The sequence below is a fragment of the Trichoplax adhaerens genome, genomic scaffold (assembly GCF_000150275.1).
Source record: "Trichoplax adhaerens TRIADscaffold_5 genomic scaffold, whole genome shotgun sequence".
In the NCBI taxonomy this organism is placed as follows: Eukaryota; Metazoa; Placozoa; class Uniplacotomia; order Trichoplacea; family Trichoplacidae; genus Trichoplax; species Trichoplax adhaerens.
This window is the reverse complement of record NW_002060947.1, coordinates 6573201-6590668: the sequence shown is the minus strand read 5'-3', so window position 1 is coordinate 6590668 and position 17468 is coordinate 6573201. Positions and strand designations below refer to the sequence as shown.

The 17468-nt window shown below is 32.1% G+C and overlaps 2 protein-coding genes across 2 annotated transcripts; one reads left to right on the top strand and one right to left on the bottom strand.

The window, feature by feature from the left end:
* Window positions 1-1670: 1670 nt before the first annotated feature.
* Window positions 1671-6731, top strand: TRIADDRAFT_56777 (uncharacterized protein; the record flags this gene model as incomplete). The annotated part of the gene is made up of 10 exons (XM_002113003.1): window positions 1671-1748; window positions 3874-4089; window positions 4450-4560; window positions 4699-4751; window positions 4861-4966; window positions 5166-5275; window positions 5349-5541; window positions 5691-5759; window positions 6289-6453; window positions 6630-6731. 10 exons carry the CDS (start codon window positions 1671-1673, stop codon window positions 6729-6731), a joined length of 1203 nt encoding a protein of 400 aa, XP_002113039.1.
* A 1022-nt stretch (window positions 6732-7753) lies between these two features.
* Window positions 7754-11364, bottom strand: TRIADDRAFT_56776 (uncharacterized protein; the record flags this gene model as incomplete). The annotated part of the gene is made up of 7 exons (XM_002112559.1): window positions 7754-7807; window positions 8183-8347; window positions 9015-9095; window positions 9223-9528; window positions 9937-10051; window positions 10180-10217; window positions 11209-11364. The coding sequence occupies 7 exons, from the start codon at window positions 11362-11364 to the stop codon at window positions 7754-7756; spliced, it is 915 nt and encodes a 304-aa protein (XP_002112595.1).
* Window positions 11365-17468: the final 6104 nt, after the last annotated feature.

The window sequence follows — 17468 nt, the reverse complement described above, 5'->3', positions numbered from 1 at the left end:
ACGATCTCCATCATGCATGACAATATTACGAAAGGAATTATTAAAAAGGATAGTTAGGACCTAAGTTTAGTCTTCAATCGGGGCATTTTACTTCATTCTGATGGTATATTTCTTTAACATCAAGCGAAATTTCTAGAATATTTCTAGTCTAGCACTGATATTCATTATTCTTTCTGTGTAATTGAATGTGGATATGAATCATTGCAATGCAGTTTTATGTCTAGTATGAGCTTGATCGAGGCAGAAAGATGATGCAACGTAGCTATATGAGTGTAGATAGATCCAGCGAAAGGACCACGGTCAGTTAACTCACCCTCAATTAGAAGTTATCCTAAAATATTAATTTTTATATTAAATCTATAGAGTATCACAATTATCATAATCATGTTAAAAAAATCACCACACCAGATCAACTTTTCCTGTGACAAATTTGCATAACCATACACTTATGTCTCCATTCTTGTCATTGCTAGCTTGATTACCTACCTAAGAATCTAATTTTCAATTTAATAACTTTATTCTGATCCATATGTTCTTTTCAGCAAGATTACCTGTAAAACTATTTACAATAATGATGAGCAAATTATAGCTGAAGGCACTATTGAGTAAGCGATGAAACTCGCAGTATGCCTCTACTTCATATTTCCGTCCTAAATCGACAACCTTGTGGTCTACTAAAGAATTTTATTTACTTTTAAAATAATATATCAACAAAACAGGTTTTCTATCCATTTCTTATAGGCATTTTGTCAGCCATGATGTCATCCTTAAGATGTAATTCGTTGATGGATTGTCCAGTTACGATAAATCAATGAAGGCCAAATATTTCATATTTATCTTAACAAGATATTCAGTAGATTGGATACAAAGTATATGAAATAATGAATCAAATGAATGGGCTATCAAATTCAAATTAAATCGCTAAAATACGGCAAAATATAAGATCGAACATGTGTATGCCCTCGTAGAAATCGCTGTAAATTGTTACTTGAGGTATCAGTTCGTTTTTTATTCACTAGCATCAATAAGAAGATGTCTATATCAAAAATATAATAAGGAAACTACTGATAATTAATTATCGATTATTAGCAATCCACTTTATATTAAATTTATGTGTAACAAACTTAATTAGCAACCCATTCCATATTTAATTTATAGGTAAACAGGCTTAATGAATGCATAAATCGAAAATACTACAATGACATTTATTCATAACAATTTTCGATGATTAGCTATCCATTCCATATTTAATTTATACGCAAACGGGCTCGGTGAGTGCATCGAAGTGGTATAATAATTAAACTGTATTCATAAGCATATAAACAGAAATTAGTCATTTCAACATCCTATTTTGATTAGATCGAGGCTAAATGTATACAGTACTAATTCTATAACAGACAGTGTTCCCTAGAAATCCTAGTATTATTGTCAATATATTTACTCGTATTCTTTCTTTTTCTTCTCTCACATTCATTCTTTACTATTATTTTTACGGCGTAAAATAAGTTTATTTTATCTATATCCCATTCTCCAGCCTTTACTTTAATTCCGCCTTTTTCATAGTTTTGTAGCGCCATAGCAAGATTGCCAAAATTGATTAAAAGTAAATCAAATTAATACTATTTCATATCAGCAGTCAGCTTACCGGATCAACAGAGAAGTCATAAAATATGGCTAACAACGATCAAGCTAAGACGCAAAACTCCTTTATCAGGACATGTTGCTGCTTCTATAATGGAGAGAACAAGGTATGCTGGAACCTATCTGAGATTAGAATAATGAATATAGGTAAAATTGTTGGTTAAGGCTGCTTTAGTAAATAGCAGTCAAGATGTTTGTACGTGATGTACCAGTATAGTACTTTTTTAGCTGTATGCACTGTACGCAGATTACTATAATTAAATCGAGAATATCACAGAAAAAGCAATTAATTATTCATTGGTGATCCGTAGCTCAAGATGATTACTTTGATGCCAATAAATCGTCTATATGTCGGAATAAATTATATTACAGTAAAAGCAATTATTAATTCATGCATCGTAGTAGTAAGTCTACAAAGTTAATAGCGGTGAACGTATATTGTCCATATCTGACAATAAATCGTCTTACAGTAAAAAGTAATAATTAATTTTGGCATCGCGATAGTAAGTCTACGAGGTTACTAGAAGTGGGATATGTGATATGACAAAGAATTGAATTGCTCCTTTTATACATTGATAGATCAAATGCTTGCACATCCATAGGCATAGCCATTTTAGATGCTGTAATTTATTATTTTTGCTATTATTCCAACAAAAAATGCTAAGTTTCCATGTCCTATTGGTTAATTAATCGGTTATACTGCTGTAGAAAATCATCATCTGCTTGGAAGCGCATATTCGTATTGTTATCCTACTTATGATAACCCATCCTCTCTACGAATGCAAAATCACGGTAGACCGTCCCGGGCTTCTCTAAATGTCTTAATATCATTAGTGGTAGATACCTTGAGAGTTATTTCTACTTTTTGATCTTGAACGTTAAATATGCCGATAACTTATTTATATATTCTCAGTCGCCACTGCCCTTGATTTCCAATACACGTATATAGATATAAAGCCATACCTACAGCTGGATGCTGTTGGGTAGAAATAGGGCTAAGAGAGAAACTAACAATTTTTAGATAGAACCATTTTTTACTTTACTCTATGTATATTTGTCACGGTACGAATTACCGTGAAGAAATAGTCATCTAAATTTGGTTAATATAATATAGTGATAATATATTACAACTAGTTACTTACAGTAGGAATTACTCTAATTATAAATGTGTTACAGTAAATCTAATGCTGTGCTGTAATGTGTACTGAAATGATTCTGTGAATGGACATATTGTAGTCTGACTGTAAAAAATTAGTTAGTAGATGTTCTCACCTAAGTATTTTAATAAGATGACTCGTGAATGTTAGCTGCTGTAAGCCCGTCAGATAGTTGAATAAAGCAGTTCTCAATTGTATAGTTGTTTTAAGGTAGAAGCAAAGGCGTCTAAGTTCTTGTGAGGTAGTTAAGGGATACTGAATCCCGGAGACTATAGTAATTTGGAGATTTGTTTTACGTTATCCTTGTCACGAAGCTGGTTTGTGACAATATTATACCTGTATGCAAGGTTGAAAGGTACAAAGCCACAGGAATAGAAAGTGATGGTATAGAATTAACCCTATCACAGTAAAATGAATCATCATGTTGCATGAATAATTCTATAACTTCCTGTTACACAGAATATACCTAACTACTATTCACTAGTTTACTGAGAATCGCAGCATCTTATGCTCTCTAATTGATCAATCGCGTAATGTTAGAAAATAAAAATCTCCTCGATAATAGAAGCAACGCTCTGATACGTATGATGATAACTTGAAATTCGTATTTCTGGTTTGATAAACCATACTATGCAACACATAATAACGATATGTATCACAGTAAATTAATTCGAGCAGGTTAGTCTCTTAAGATCTCTTAGGCAGACGATCATATCATGCTTACAGGATAAATTAGTCAATTATACTGAAGGTTGGGGTAGAAAATTCCACCCTCAGTCAAAATTTCTGCTGCTAAACACTAAAGGTAAATCAGATGAGCACAAAAACTAGCAAAATTAACACTATAGTAAGATTGATTGAATAGACTACTGTATAGCCTGATCCACTAAGATGGATTACCTCGAATCTATCAGGATATAACAATTCTTTTCAGCTGGTAACTACTGTAGTTTTGCCTATTGGATGAAATGGCCAAGGCAATTTGCAACTCATATAACATGTACATGAATTTTTAAGACATATCTTCCATAGCTTACTAGGTCTATTTTGTCATTTTATTAAAATCAATTAATAGGGAGATAATGGAAACCGCAAAAACTACGACAACGAGGAAAGCTATTATCGAACTGATGTAGACCATGAGAGATCTCTATATCAAAATAAATGTGTAGCAAAATCCATCACCAACTCTTTCGCTTATTGTTCATGGCCGTCTACAAACGAAGATCCTCTAGTGGATCAAGATTCCAGTGAAGGTGCAAGCGACTTTGTTGAGTCTGGTCTTTATCAGGTTAGCATTGATACTATCATCGATGAAATTAAGAATGAAAATGTAAAATGACCTTAATGTAAGTTGTAAATATAATTTACTTGATAAACCCAATCCTTAACCGGCTTGGTTTCTTATGAAATAACTTTATTGAATTTACAGATATAGAATGAACGTATAAGCTTGTTTCGATCTTCTACTCTTCTTGTAGGCTGAATTATTCGGCCGAGACTTTGCTTACCTATTACAAGTTATTACTCTTGAAACGGATCATTATTTGAATAAATTTTAGCCTGTTTTAGAGCACTTGCAGCGACAATATCTCTTTTAAAATTCGATATCTACGTTGTTCGATAAGCATTGCTTTAACTTTCCCTATAGGCTATCCGTAAGTCCCTCACGTTGCCACAGCCAGAAGGCTATTTTGGCAAAACCTGTGTTGGAATTAAATATTTAAATCAATGTTTCGTTTTCAAACAGTGGCATTATCAGGTTGGTCATGACTAATGCATCTAGTCTAGTACGATTTAAGCATCGTTAACCTAATGCCTAAACTTAAATAATCCTGATCACTTCGTATCAATTCATTCTTGTGATTACAAATAATGTATCATCTGAAATCTGACTCAGATCGTAATTAAAGCTAGAAAAAATCTTCGACAAGGAGCAATGCGTTTATCTAAGTATATCTTTAACTTGATCCAGTTTTTAAATAATCTTTTATAACTGTAAAGATAGTTTTCCATTTTAGATCACCAGCATATTAACACCCGTTGGTTATCTCTGTTAAAGATTAGAGCATAGAAATGTTATCAGGGTACTACAATTCTATCTAGAATTCAACGGAGTTGTAGAGGAATCTGGAGCTGAAAGTTTAAGTGATCGTATGATTGATATGGTAAAGACTAATTTCAAATTTAATGCGAGCCCCATCATGACAGTTAATTAAAAGAAAATGAATCCATTACAATCTATTCTAGTATATAGCACTTTAAGGACCATTTTAGGACAGATCACATACACACCTGTTGATAAGGATTGGATTAAGTTTCATTGGAACTTTGTTCTTAAGCTATGCTCTACCCATTCCATTGCAGAATCCAAACAGATTATTAAGGTGCTACCAACGTTATGTAATCCTTTCCAATGTGGTTGAAGGATTATCCCACCTACATTCGAAAGAAATCGTTCATAACAACCTAACAGGGTAAATTTCATTAAAGCCAATCATCGAATGACCGTTATAGAGACTTATACTCTCCATTATGAATTGATTATAGGAAAAATATAATTCTCACCAGTGATGGCACCGCTAAAATAACTCATGGTGGCTATTATACGGTCTTTCCAGAAGCAATATCTAATATCAAAGTAGATGGATTTAAAAATTCTCAGAACAAACTAGGTTATTACAGTTCCAACGCATACAATGGAATAGTTGAAAAATCCAATGACATATTCAGTCTAGGGGCGGTAAGTCCTTCATTCTTCTTTCTATTCAATACTTCTTCAATTTTTATCCTACATATGTTGTTACTGCAAGCGATTGCCATTAAAATAGGCTAATGTGTATCGTATTGGTAGCCAGTCTTGATAACATTTGAATATTTTAATTTTGGAAGGTAATCTTTCTGCTGTTATGTGGGAAAGAGCCATATTTGTGTACTGAAAACGGAAAAGATGTTGATGCGGTAGGTTACTCTCCAAGCTAAAATGGATTCCTTATAACTGCTTTAAAAAAAATTTGTTCCTACCATTCCTAGTTACTTTAGATTCAATCTATTGAATACCTATCGATCATAATATGATTTTCATATAGAAATTTCCTCAACTATGTCACAGTCTACAAATCAACTTACAATAACTACTTTAAATGTTTTCAAGTCAAGGATATTCAACTATGTCTTAAGAATCTGGATCTGTCATCTTGTTTCTTAAAATGTACAGCTAAAATAGATATCAAGCGTTTGTAGATCTATTAGTGAATTCGCGATAGCATTCTAAAATTAGTTCGTATAGTCAGCGATTATTTCATATAAAATATTACCTTTCAATTATGATCTATCGCTAGACTGCGATAGTTTATTTTAGCGTAAGCCATAAATTGTCGATATGTTAGCATGCAATAACAGGCCATAAATACTCGCCTTTTAATTTAGCATCTGTATGAAAAAATTATTCCCTTTTTGACATGTTATGAATTCTCGTTGATCATCATAGAGATCAATACTTCAAGACAAGAAAAAGCGAAAAACTCTAAAAGATAAACGGATCAAATGGGCGAAAAATCCCCAACTTTCTACTACTACATATAGAAAATGTTTAGTATCAATCGCTAAAAATTGTATGAAGGAAAAATTAAGCGAAAGACTGAGTATTTATCAGGTAAAGATATACAAACTATCAGTAAATTTCAGTTTTTAGTTGATTGAAAGCATTCATGTCTGCTATGGTGATGGATATACATCTTGATGATATCCGTCGCTACCTTGTCGATTTTAGTCAAGTGTAGCGCTAGAAATATTCAACCTTATGTTGTAACCTTTGATGGCCTCCAATAGATCAAGAAAACACTGCGAAGCTGTTTGGATATTTATTTCAGCGGTACTGATGATATGCTAACTACAGGATATGTATCAGTGAACGATTGTGATGATGAATAATCCCTTTCCTGTCGTTCATGAAAGATTCGGAAAATAAAAATGATCATACGAGTAAACTGTTAGCTAGAAGGTATAGCCATTCTTTAATCGTTATCTATAGAATATGTACATTTTAAATCTTAATGGTTGGGAATTGATGCATTCTTGCTTAAATGATTCAGTAGTTTGCATATTACATTAATATGACATACGAAGGACCATAAAGGTATACTTGCATGTAAAGGATCTTAGCGTTCTAATAGTTTTACAAGAATTGGCAATATAAAACACAGTTACTTGTTCACATGATTAAGCATAACCTTAATTTATATATAGTACAAAATATGCGCAATTACAGCTGCTTTGTATAGTTTATTTGCCATTTATAACAATAAAGCCAGTTTATAATTAATTATAATCACAGATTTTAATTAACAATATTCGATTCACCCAGCTGATATATTTTTTAGCTTGATTAATCAGGTGCAATTTTAGTTTAGTTTCTTGACTTTTAGAGATATTGGACTAAACCAGACTGAATACAAATATTCATACACGATATCCTTAATTAATTATACAAATATTTTCAAATATTTAAGGACTCAGAATAAGTAGATAAACGTTATACCAGCGTAAATACAAATAAATATGTATAGAGAGGTTCAGATTATGTGAATTAATTCATATTATGAAAAAAGGTAAATCGTGAAATAAATCGATCGGAATTTTAAGACAGAATTGCATTATTTCTTAACTAAGGTTATGAATCACATGAAATTTAATGGACTCTATCATTTACAATCTATTTGCTATATGGAAGCAGAGTTCAGTCAATGATAAGTAAAGTATTACAAAATTATTGACACAATTTCGATTGGCGAAATTTTAGTAAACTAATGAATTAATTTTCAACGAAATAATGATTGTTAATAAGGACACGATGCTAAGTTTTGAACAACATCTACCGTAACAGATTGACAACTACTTCAAGTTCCCGTCATAATTTTATCGTTTAGGTTTTATTTCCTATTTAAATCCTAGTATTAATTTGGAGGATCTGCGAGGAAATTCTTAATCTCTAACAAGGTTCTGTAGCACTGAAAACAGAATGAAAACACTTTAAGTTGCTACGCAAGATTACATGTAGTACCGAATATCGAGAATTTCAAGAAGTGAGATAAATAGTGTATTCAGCATTTAGGACATAAAATAAAATCAAGGCTCAGATTAAAAAATTTCCAATATTTTTAAATCGTTTTATCGATAGATTATTTTTATCAAGACTTGAGCTCTAAATAGTTCAATATTACAGTATTTTATAAAGAATGTGATTGACTGTTTACTTCAGGAAGTAAAAGTTGATATAAAACTTGCCGAGAGCTTTTAAAAGTTTTAAGGTCATTAGCATATACTAGGATAGCTTATGAAACGAAAATGCAATAGCAAAGTTAAACAGTATTGTTGCCACTTACTTCACTCATCGTTGGACGTTCAAGACGATCCTTTTTCAGGCATTCATATGCAATTTCTTGCATTTCTTCTGATGAAAAGACGTATTCATTGCTTGGCCACTCAATATCTTCATCACAATAAAATAACATTTCCGGATTTCCACAGCATTGCAAGAAATGATCACCCTATCAAAGATTAATATTTATTAGCGTAATGAGTGACACTAAATATTTATGTATTAGAATAGAAGAAATATTTATGTACATCACAACTAAAGTAAAAGAATGAAAATTTTATTTGTATACTATATGGTCAAGCGCTCGGGCGATGAATTTCTTAATTAAATTGTAATTTTAATGTTACACAAAATATCTATGAGGTTTAATACCTATAATTAATAAAGCAGTGAGTGTAATATTTGTATTAGAATATTGATACATATTTTAATAGAATATCGTATCTAAGATATTCTTATACGATCGATCGTTTCCATTAACAAAAACTCTTCTCAAGAAGTATACCATTAATAACACCTGGATAATGCTGAGCGTAGGATAACTTATCCTAAAATCTGTTTTCTTCAGTCTTATTCTAGACCATGTATAGAATTGATATAATAACTTTACTACATATGCATAAGTTGAAATATTATATTGATTCTTAGATATCTATTGAGTTTTGGCTAAACTCATCACGTAGACTATATCAAGTTAATCTACCAAGCAAATAGTATTGTAATATGATCAATAGAAGACGCTAATAAATATCCCTAACGATCGAGAATCTGATTTTTTAGTATTCCTCTTGAAACCGAAGAGTAGAGTGCTCATATATTGGTATGCATATGCTTACTAGATAGACAGGCTTGTCGGCTGATGGACCTGAAATATCCGGTTTGTAGCTAGATAAGCCAGAAACGATTTCTAGCACAATCTTAATAATAAATAACATTTAGAATTCCGTCAGTACTTCAGTAAGTTATGGAAATGCAGAAAATTTAAATCTGAAATATGCGGTGTAATTTAGATATAAAAACTATATTATTGGTATAAGAACTTACAATTCCATAGCTATAGGAATCAAATTTACCAGATGCGATTCCACTATCAAGATCGGGCGGCATGTAACCTTTCAAATATTTTTGACGTTCTGTTGGGGTTGGGCTATAATATATTTCTTGTAAATCAATTGGCTTCAGTAGTCCATAATCGGACAACTTGGGTTCCAAAGCTTGATTTAGTAGAACATTGTTGCTATTAAGTAGCAGATGCATTTTATTCTTGCAAAATGCATCATGTAAGTAAGCTAAACCACTTGCAATTCCCATTAATATTTTAATACGTATATCAAAGGATAAAGGCTTAGTCTATGATTTAGACGTCGATTATTCCGATTCATGTTTATGAAAGCCAGTTTAAAAGGAGGATAAGAAAAACAGCTTGTGAGTAACAATAGATACAACGACACAATTCAAAGCATAGATTTGAATATGAACGCAAATTTAAATAGCGGAAAAGAAAAGTACTGTTGAAACAATAGTAGATACAGCAAGGTAATTCAAAAGATGCATTCTAAATTTGGTATCATTTGCTCTATTGCAATTCCATGCCACTGATAGTACGTTTTTGGACATGATGGTAGGCTATTATACCAGAACTGAATTTTAAAGCAGGTCATGTACATTGCACTGATATAAATAATTCCGAAAGAGGGTATTTCTACTCCGTACTAAATAGAAAAACTGCTTGATGTTGTTTGCCATATTGATATTTACCTTATCTTCTAATTTTTTTCGTAGATTTTCATTATCGATAAACTGAGTTAAAACGCACCACTGTCGGTCAATTTTGAGTAATGCAATCGGTTTGACAATATTAATATGATTGTAGCTGTTTAAATAAGAGTGGATTAAATCGTGAATACATAGTATTTTATTCAAGCTTAACTTTCAAAGGAAATTTATAAGATAATTACATTTGTAGCTATAATATTTAGAACTATTTTATTATCGTCTTACTCGATAAGTCCGGCAAAGGTAGGTAATAATTCTGCATACTATATTGGTCATAAAAAAATACCTTAGTCGTTACACTAGACAAAATTATCTCGATATAATACAAAAATTGATATTCGTCCAAAGCGGCCGATGTAATATGGATAGAGTAGGATAATTTATAATAAATGAAAAGTATCACAGCGGAATACAGCAGTAAAATATAATCCAGCTAGTTGCAATAGAGTAATTTCACATGCCTCTACTTTATCTCTATAGGCCTAGTATGTGCATTGTAACAGCTGGAATGAGAGCTAAGTAATCCAGTCTCATGAGATAGTAAATTATATATTCTTGTTTGATGTCGTATACTGGTACGATATATCGCTTGGCTAGTCATTGATGCAGATTGTTTTACTTACTTTTATAGGATACGAAAATGCAATAATAAAACATAATTCAGTTAATTGCAATAAAAAGAATGTTATATTCTACTACTTTGCCTTTATAGGATACGTAAATTATAAACAGAAAGAATGGGAGCTAAATAATCTAGTATCATGAGATATAAAATGTCTATTCTACGCTGATGTTTAATATTAGTCGCTATATCACATGGCCAGTCATTAATAAAGATAATTTTTAAATAATTTTATTAGATACGTATATTATACGTATCCTACTCAGATGTTTCATACTACCAAATTAAATGGCCAGCAATTAATTCTAGATTGTTCCTACATTTAATTGGGTCATCATTCAAAAGGGAAAAAATGCGTCAAACCCTAAACCAGAAGTTCATAGCTATGAAAAACTAATTCACTATTTTCACAATGTGTCACAGAATGATTGTAAAGCACCAATTTGGTAGTTTCCTCTGTTGATAATACTACATCATCATATCTTTCTGAGTATAAAAATATCATCAACTCCTCTATAACAACTATGAAGCTCATCCTACTCTGTCATTTCAGTATTAGCATCGAGTATTATCTTGCTAGAAAATTGATCCGGAAGCATGAGTTTAGAATCCTTAATACTACAATTAATAACCTCCAGATTCAGCTTTCTAATGGCAACAGCTCCTAGCTTTCGAATTTCAGCTTTAAAAACTTGACCAAATTCACCCTCACCGAGATAGGCTGGATAATTAATTTCGCTTGACGTAATAATGTCCTTTAACGCCATCATAATATAACAAGTATCCATTTAGATATTGCATCCGCTATACAATTTATGTTATCACATTATCTTTTACCGATCTGAGTATTCGATGAGGATTGACTGGCTGCGATATAAAAAATAACCATAATTTGATTAATAGCGTAGTATACGATATAAATGAGGTCTTAATGGTTCCAAGCTAGCTATATGTAATTACAATTCCTTTAAAATTATCCACAAGCTTAAGGGTGGTTCAACTGCAATACAATTATTCAATTTAATGTATGATTATCAGTACAGTAAATTCGATTTATCCACAGTATCTTTAGGATCGTAAAGCATCTATGTAAAGATTCAATAAAGACTAGAAATAAATATGTAAATAGATAACTAAATACTTTGCCAATAAATAAAAGTAAATCAATATAATTGTTATGGGACGATATTGGCCAAAAACGATAGACACAATTTAAAAAATTCCTTGTTAGTTACTTCAATATTTATGATCTAAGCACGAATTAATCTAAGTGCAACATGAATAATAAAGCTAGAATCATCGAATCGGATATCTATATTCAGTCCTAGAAATCTTACAAACTAGATATCTATATTAACTGCTCAAACAGTCTTATTTTCAAACAGGTAAACATTCAATATGAATATCCTACTGGATATTGAACCAAACAGAAACCCCAAAACCAAGAACTATTTTTCCATAATTTCAGAACTCAGGTCTAAAGTAAAATTCAATCTTGTGTTATTTAAAGTAAGATTTTGGAATACTGAAATAGCGTATTAACTGAAATTAATCTTTAGTTGTGGTAAATTAGTTTCAACCTGCTATTTCATTAAATTAGTATCAGTGATCAAATATAAATGATGATGTTGGCATTGATCTTGAAAGCTTAAATGGATAATAAATAAGATTAAATGGTAGACATAGATGAATTAAAAGTGACCATGCCACAAACATCAAAATTTTACTCCATATAAACGAATTAGTTTTGGTGGATGTGACATTCAATATCGCATTCTAGTCAACAGGGTTAATAGTGATATCATATTGCGAATAGGTGCCTAAGATATATACTTAGAGAAGTAAAGGTTTATGCTAATATGATTTACAGATCTGTTATGACATTATTTAGATAGAATAGGCCTCATGTTGAGTGTTAGGTGGCTACCATTTTAAATCTTGAATAAAGGTAGCGTAATTAGCTTTAATTAGAGAGAATAAGCGATTGATCAGTTAGCTTTAAATTAATATATTTTATAGAGGGATACTATAAAAGTAGACAATCTATATCGAAGACCGTTGAAAAAATTTGAGTGTCAGTACGCCTGAAGAAAGATAGCATGATTAGCATCTAGAAATTGAAAAATTGAACGTTCATCTTGGATATCAATTCAAAATTGTACCCATGGAAAATAGATCAAGGAAATGGACACAAATTTCGCGTACTAATCACTTTTACCACACAAATAAATAATCCTACAACTGAAAACTGTGACTAATGGAGTAATCGCAGTGATTATCTTTTCAAGTAAGATTAGCACTCCTACTGCATTTTGCATTACCTTGAATATAGGAGTTGATGGTTTCTTGCACGCGTTTCCCATTGGATCTCAGCAATGATGGATAGTGCAATTAGAAGGAGAACTTTTAATAGAAATTTCTGATTTCTTTCGTTCAAATTGAATGGCTATCACAGTTTAAAATGGTGCTTTGAGTGGAGAAGATTAGACAGCGTCCGTAGCAAAATACTTGATCGAGTCTGTCAATAAAAAGATGCAATTTTCATGCAGTCAATTGGCTAGCAGAGTGATAATACAACCGATAAATCAAATAGAGTGAAATATTGTCCGTTGTACAACCAACCAATATGGCGACGTAAGCAATGAAAAGTAATCATCAAATGACATCATTTAGCGTTATTAGCTCTTTAAGTCTTGGCGTCCTATAGGAAGTAGATCAGACGTCATTAAACCTTTACTACGGACAATAAAGTCAATCGAGTTTGTTTGCTAGCCCATATGACGGAGAGTTTACGTTCTTGCAATGAATAACCTTCATCATTTGCTACCATATGGTTCAAGAATCTCTCTATTCCACCCGTGGAAAACTTTTATTCTGGGCTACGGACAAACAACCACTTAATAAAGCAATTATGATGGGAATGTTTCTCATTCAACCTAATATAGCTATAAATCCAATTTAGGTTTTGGCAATCAATTTATTTTCTAATTTGTTGATTACCGCGATTTAGCCATCAATTTAATCGATCATATAACACTTTTCTAATATGATGGAGATTTTCACAACTTTTTACTTCGAGTTCCAATTCCGTAATATTGACATAGCATATTGTAACACTAATGTTATCCCTAATTTGAATTTATCGCCGGTAAAGATCATGCAGCACAGTCGAAATATTGACATATTAATAATAAACTGAATAGAAAAGGGAACTATCAATCGCCAGTAAATTGTAAATTGGATTGATTAATTTAATCTAAAATAGTTTATTCCTATTCGCCATAGCGATAAGATAGGAGAAGCCGTACTTGTCTACCGTAATAATTATGATCTGGTCCAGCTTATATTAATCTCTTAGCTTCAAGTTTTAATGAGAATTAGCTCACAGGTAGAAATTATTTATTAAGAGGCCTTTTCTAAACACTAATGAAAAAATGCTTGACTCATTTTCTTCTCTGTATGAACTTCCGCGTTTTAATCGTAGGTATCACGCTATTAGATCACTTTATAATGATGGCAGCTTATTTCTTAATCCATACAATCATGATTTATAATTTCCCTCCTGAATTAAAATCGTAGACTTTATAACGCTTTACTATAGTAATAAACTGAATAGAAAAAATGACTATCGATTGCCAGCAAATGGTGTATTATATCGACTAATTTAATTTGAAAAATGTTCACCTCTATTCGCCCAGGCGATTAGATACGAACATAAATACACATATACTGTAATGATTATGTTCTGATCCTAATCATATTAATCTTTTAGCTTTAAACTGTGATAAGAATTAGCTCGCAGGCTGAATTTAAGAGACCCTTTTTAAACCTACTGATGAAAAGGTTCTTGTCTCATTTTCTTCTCTAAATGATCTTCTACTTTTTAATCGTGGGTATCATGATATTAAGATTATTTTATAGTTGAGGGTAGCTTTATTTCCATACTCCATAGAATGATGATCTATGATCCCTTCCCTGTATTAAAATTTTTGACATTGCAATACTTTGCTATAAATAATAAACTGAATAGAAAAGGCTGTAATCAATCGGCAGTCAACTGTACATTGAATTGATTAATTGAACTTAAAAAGTTCACCCCTGCTGGTCATGGCAAAAAGTTGCGTCGAGCAGAAGAACACATCTACTAAATGATTATAATCTGGTCCTGCTTCTGATCTCTTAGCGTTCAGTTTTGATGAGAATTAGCTCTCAGACTGAAAATATTTAAAAGACCTATTCTAAACCTACTGATGAAATTGCTTTTCTCATTTTCTTCTCCAAACAATCTTCTACTTTTTAATCCTGGGTATCATACTACTAAGATCACTTTATAGCCTATAGTAGCTTTGCCTTCCTACTTCATAGGATTATCGGTGATCCCCCTATATCAGACATTACATTACTTTACTACTTTTCAAGGCCAATTACAAATTTTCTCATTTCGACAATAAATACAGTATTGCTGATACTATATTTAATAATATAATTCTTACACTAATAAATTATCTGCCATAATCTGATAATATTGTAGATAATAGAACCCTATTTTCCATTTAATTCTCATTTCTAATCGATATAATTATCATGAACTCGGATTTAGACTTTAGACAGAAAACTACCAACACTTATTTTTACAAATCTCCATCTCATTTTTATTCTAGAGAGTGATAGTTTCCCAGGCAAGAAATCAAAGATACTATATTTGCGGAGTAGATTTACTTGATACAGGGCATAAAAATATCACTATCCTGACTGCCATAATAGATACATCAAGATCCAGTTATTGCAGCTTAGCTGGGAAGGACAAAGGATAGCAATCAGATTTAGAGCAAAGCAGGAGATCAAAGATACTAGAGTGTGAAGTAGATTCCTTTATCCTCATCAATTTCTAATGATAATGAACACAATCAAAGATGATCGATAATACTAACGATATCGAAGCATACTTATGGCATGATTTTCTCCAGTGCACGGATAAGTCCTTAGTGATGGTGATTTATTTATGGTTAACACCTGTATAGAATGACGAAAGCTATTCAATGCTTAGCTTTTAAGAAAAGGATTAAAGATTGCATAGCTAGGTATGTCTCCATTTTCTCAACCGTGTGGATAAAAACTTCATAACGGCAATTGAATCAAAGTTCATAAAATTTGTATAGAATGACGACAACTATTCAAAGCTTAACTTTTTGCAAAAGGATTAGGCAATCGGTAGCGAAAACGATCATATATTATAGTGAATCTAATACAGGCAGAAATAAAAGAAAATCATTTGTATAGCTCGTTTCTAATAGTCTCCTTAATTTTCAATTAAGCGAGAAAGGCTTACCGGTAGTAATTCTTAGTAGTCGTGGCTATATTTTCGAATTAAAGGAATTTGCTGAACATGACCGATGAGTAAGGTTGTTATGATCTGACTGCTTTTAGATACGATAACAAGTTTGGCATCGTTGAAAGCAATTTCTATTCTTGACTGATATTACGGCTCAGATGCAACTAATTTTTATTCAACGCAAGGACTGACTATTTATTGCCACTTTCCATAAAGATATGCGAAATTAAAACGTCTTGAAATAAGAGAATATTCGCTACTTTCCAAATAGACTGTTTAACTGGGATGTATGTCTGCTGTCATGATGAATGATACAGTAAAAGTGTTACATAGAAGCAGGTACCTAAGGTTTTTAAGACTTGCTTTTGAGCAAAGATGCTCTGGAAATGTAGATACCACTGCAGGTGTCAAAATTCTTTTAGTTACAGTATTAAGTCATAATAAAAATTGTTGTACACGAGGATGGGTCTTAATCTTAATACTGTAGAAGCAGCCTATATGCTAGTAACCGGGGTGCTAGAGTTAAGTAAATAATAATAATATTAAGATTTGTTTAAGTAGAGGAACTGGGCTGCAATCGTTAAATTCAAGTCCTTCGTCACTAATGCAATTGTAATCTCTCTGATTTATACATCGTTGTATCCTTCTAAGAGAAAATCGGGAATAACAGGGATAGTGGATTGACTAATACTCATTCTTCGCTTGGTCAAGAAATGGTATGGAATGTTCTGTCGATCCATATCCAATAGTTAAAAATTTGAAAGTGCTAATTTGTTGCATTTAGTTTATTCATCGATGTTAGAATCATAAGCTAGTCTTTTAATCCTGATTTCAAGATCTTGATGTTCTTTGAAGCGAAAATCAGGAACAACAGGGATAATGGATTGATAACTGCTCATTCTTTGCTTGATCAAGAAATTGTAGGTATGCTCTATCGATCTGTGTCCAAAGTTCTTCGTAGAGGAAATCAAGAATAACTGGGAAAATGGGTTGATCATTGCTCATTCTTCGCTTTGTCAAGAATGCTATAGAGAATGCGATCTCGATCTATGCCCAATGGTTGAAGATGCTAATTTGATGCATTCAATTCTTTCGTCGATATTAGAATCGTAATCGAGTCTTTTAACCTATCCAACTTCAAGATCTCTAGGACCTTCCAAGAGAAAATCGGGAATAACGGGGATAGTAGATTGATAAATACCCATTTTTCGCTTGGTCTGGAAATCTTAGGCTAAGCTATGTCGATCTATGTCTAATAGTTGAAGGTGTTAATATCCAACGCTCGATATGATTCATTCGAAAGCTGAAAGCATTTCTCGGTATGCTGCTGATTTCTGGCTATCAAAATCATGACAAGACGAGAATTAGGGTTTCAATTCCCTGGAGAGAATTAATTTTCGCCATAACAAACCAAGATCCACTACCAACTATGTCCTATACTATAATTCAGTCTGGAGATTGATATTAATGCCTGGCAGAACCAATTCCATTAATGGAGTATTCGTAGTAGACCACAAGTAATCAAGAAGGGTAAATAAGTATCACTGAAGCAGTAGTATA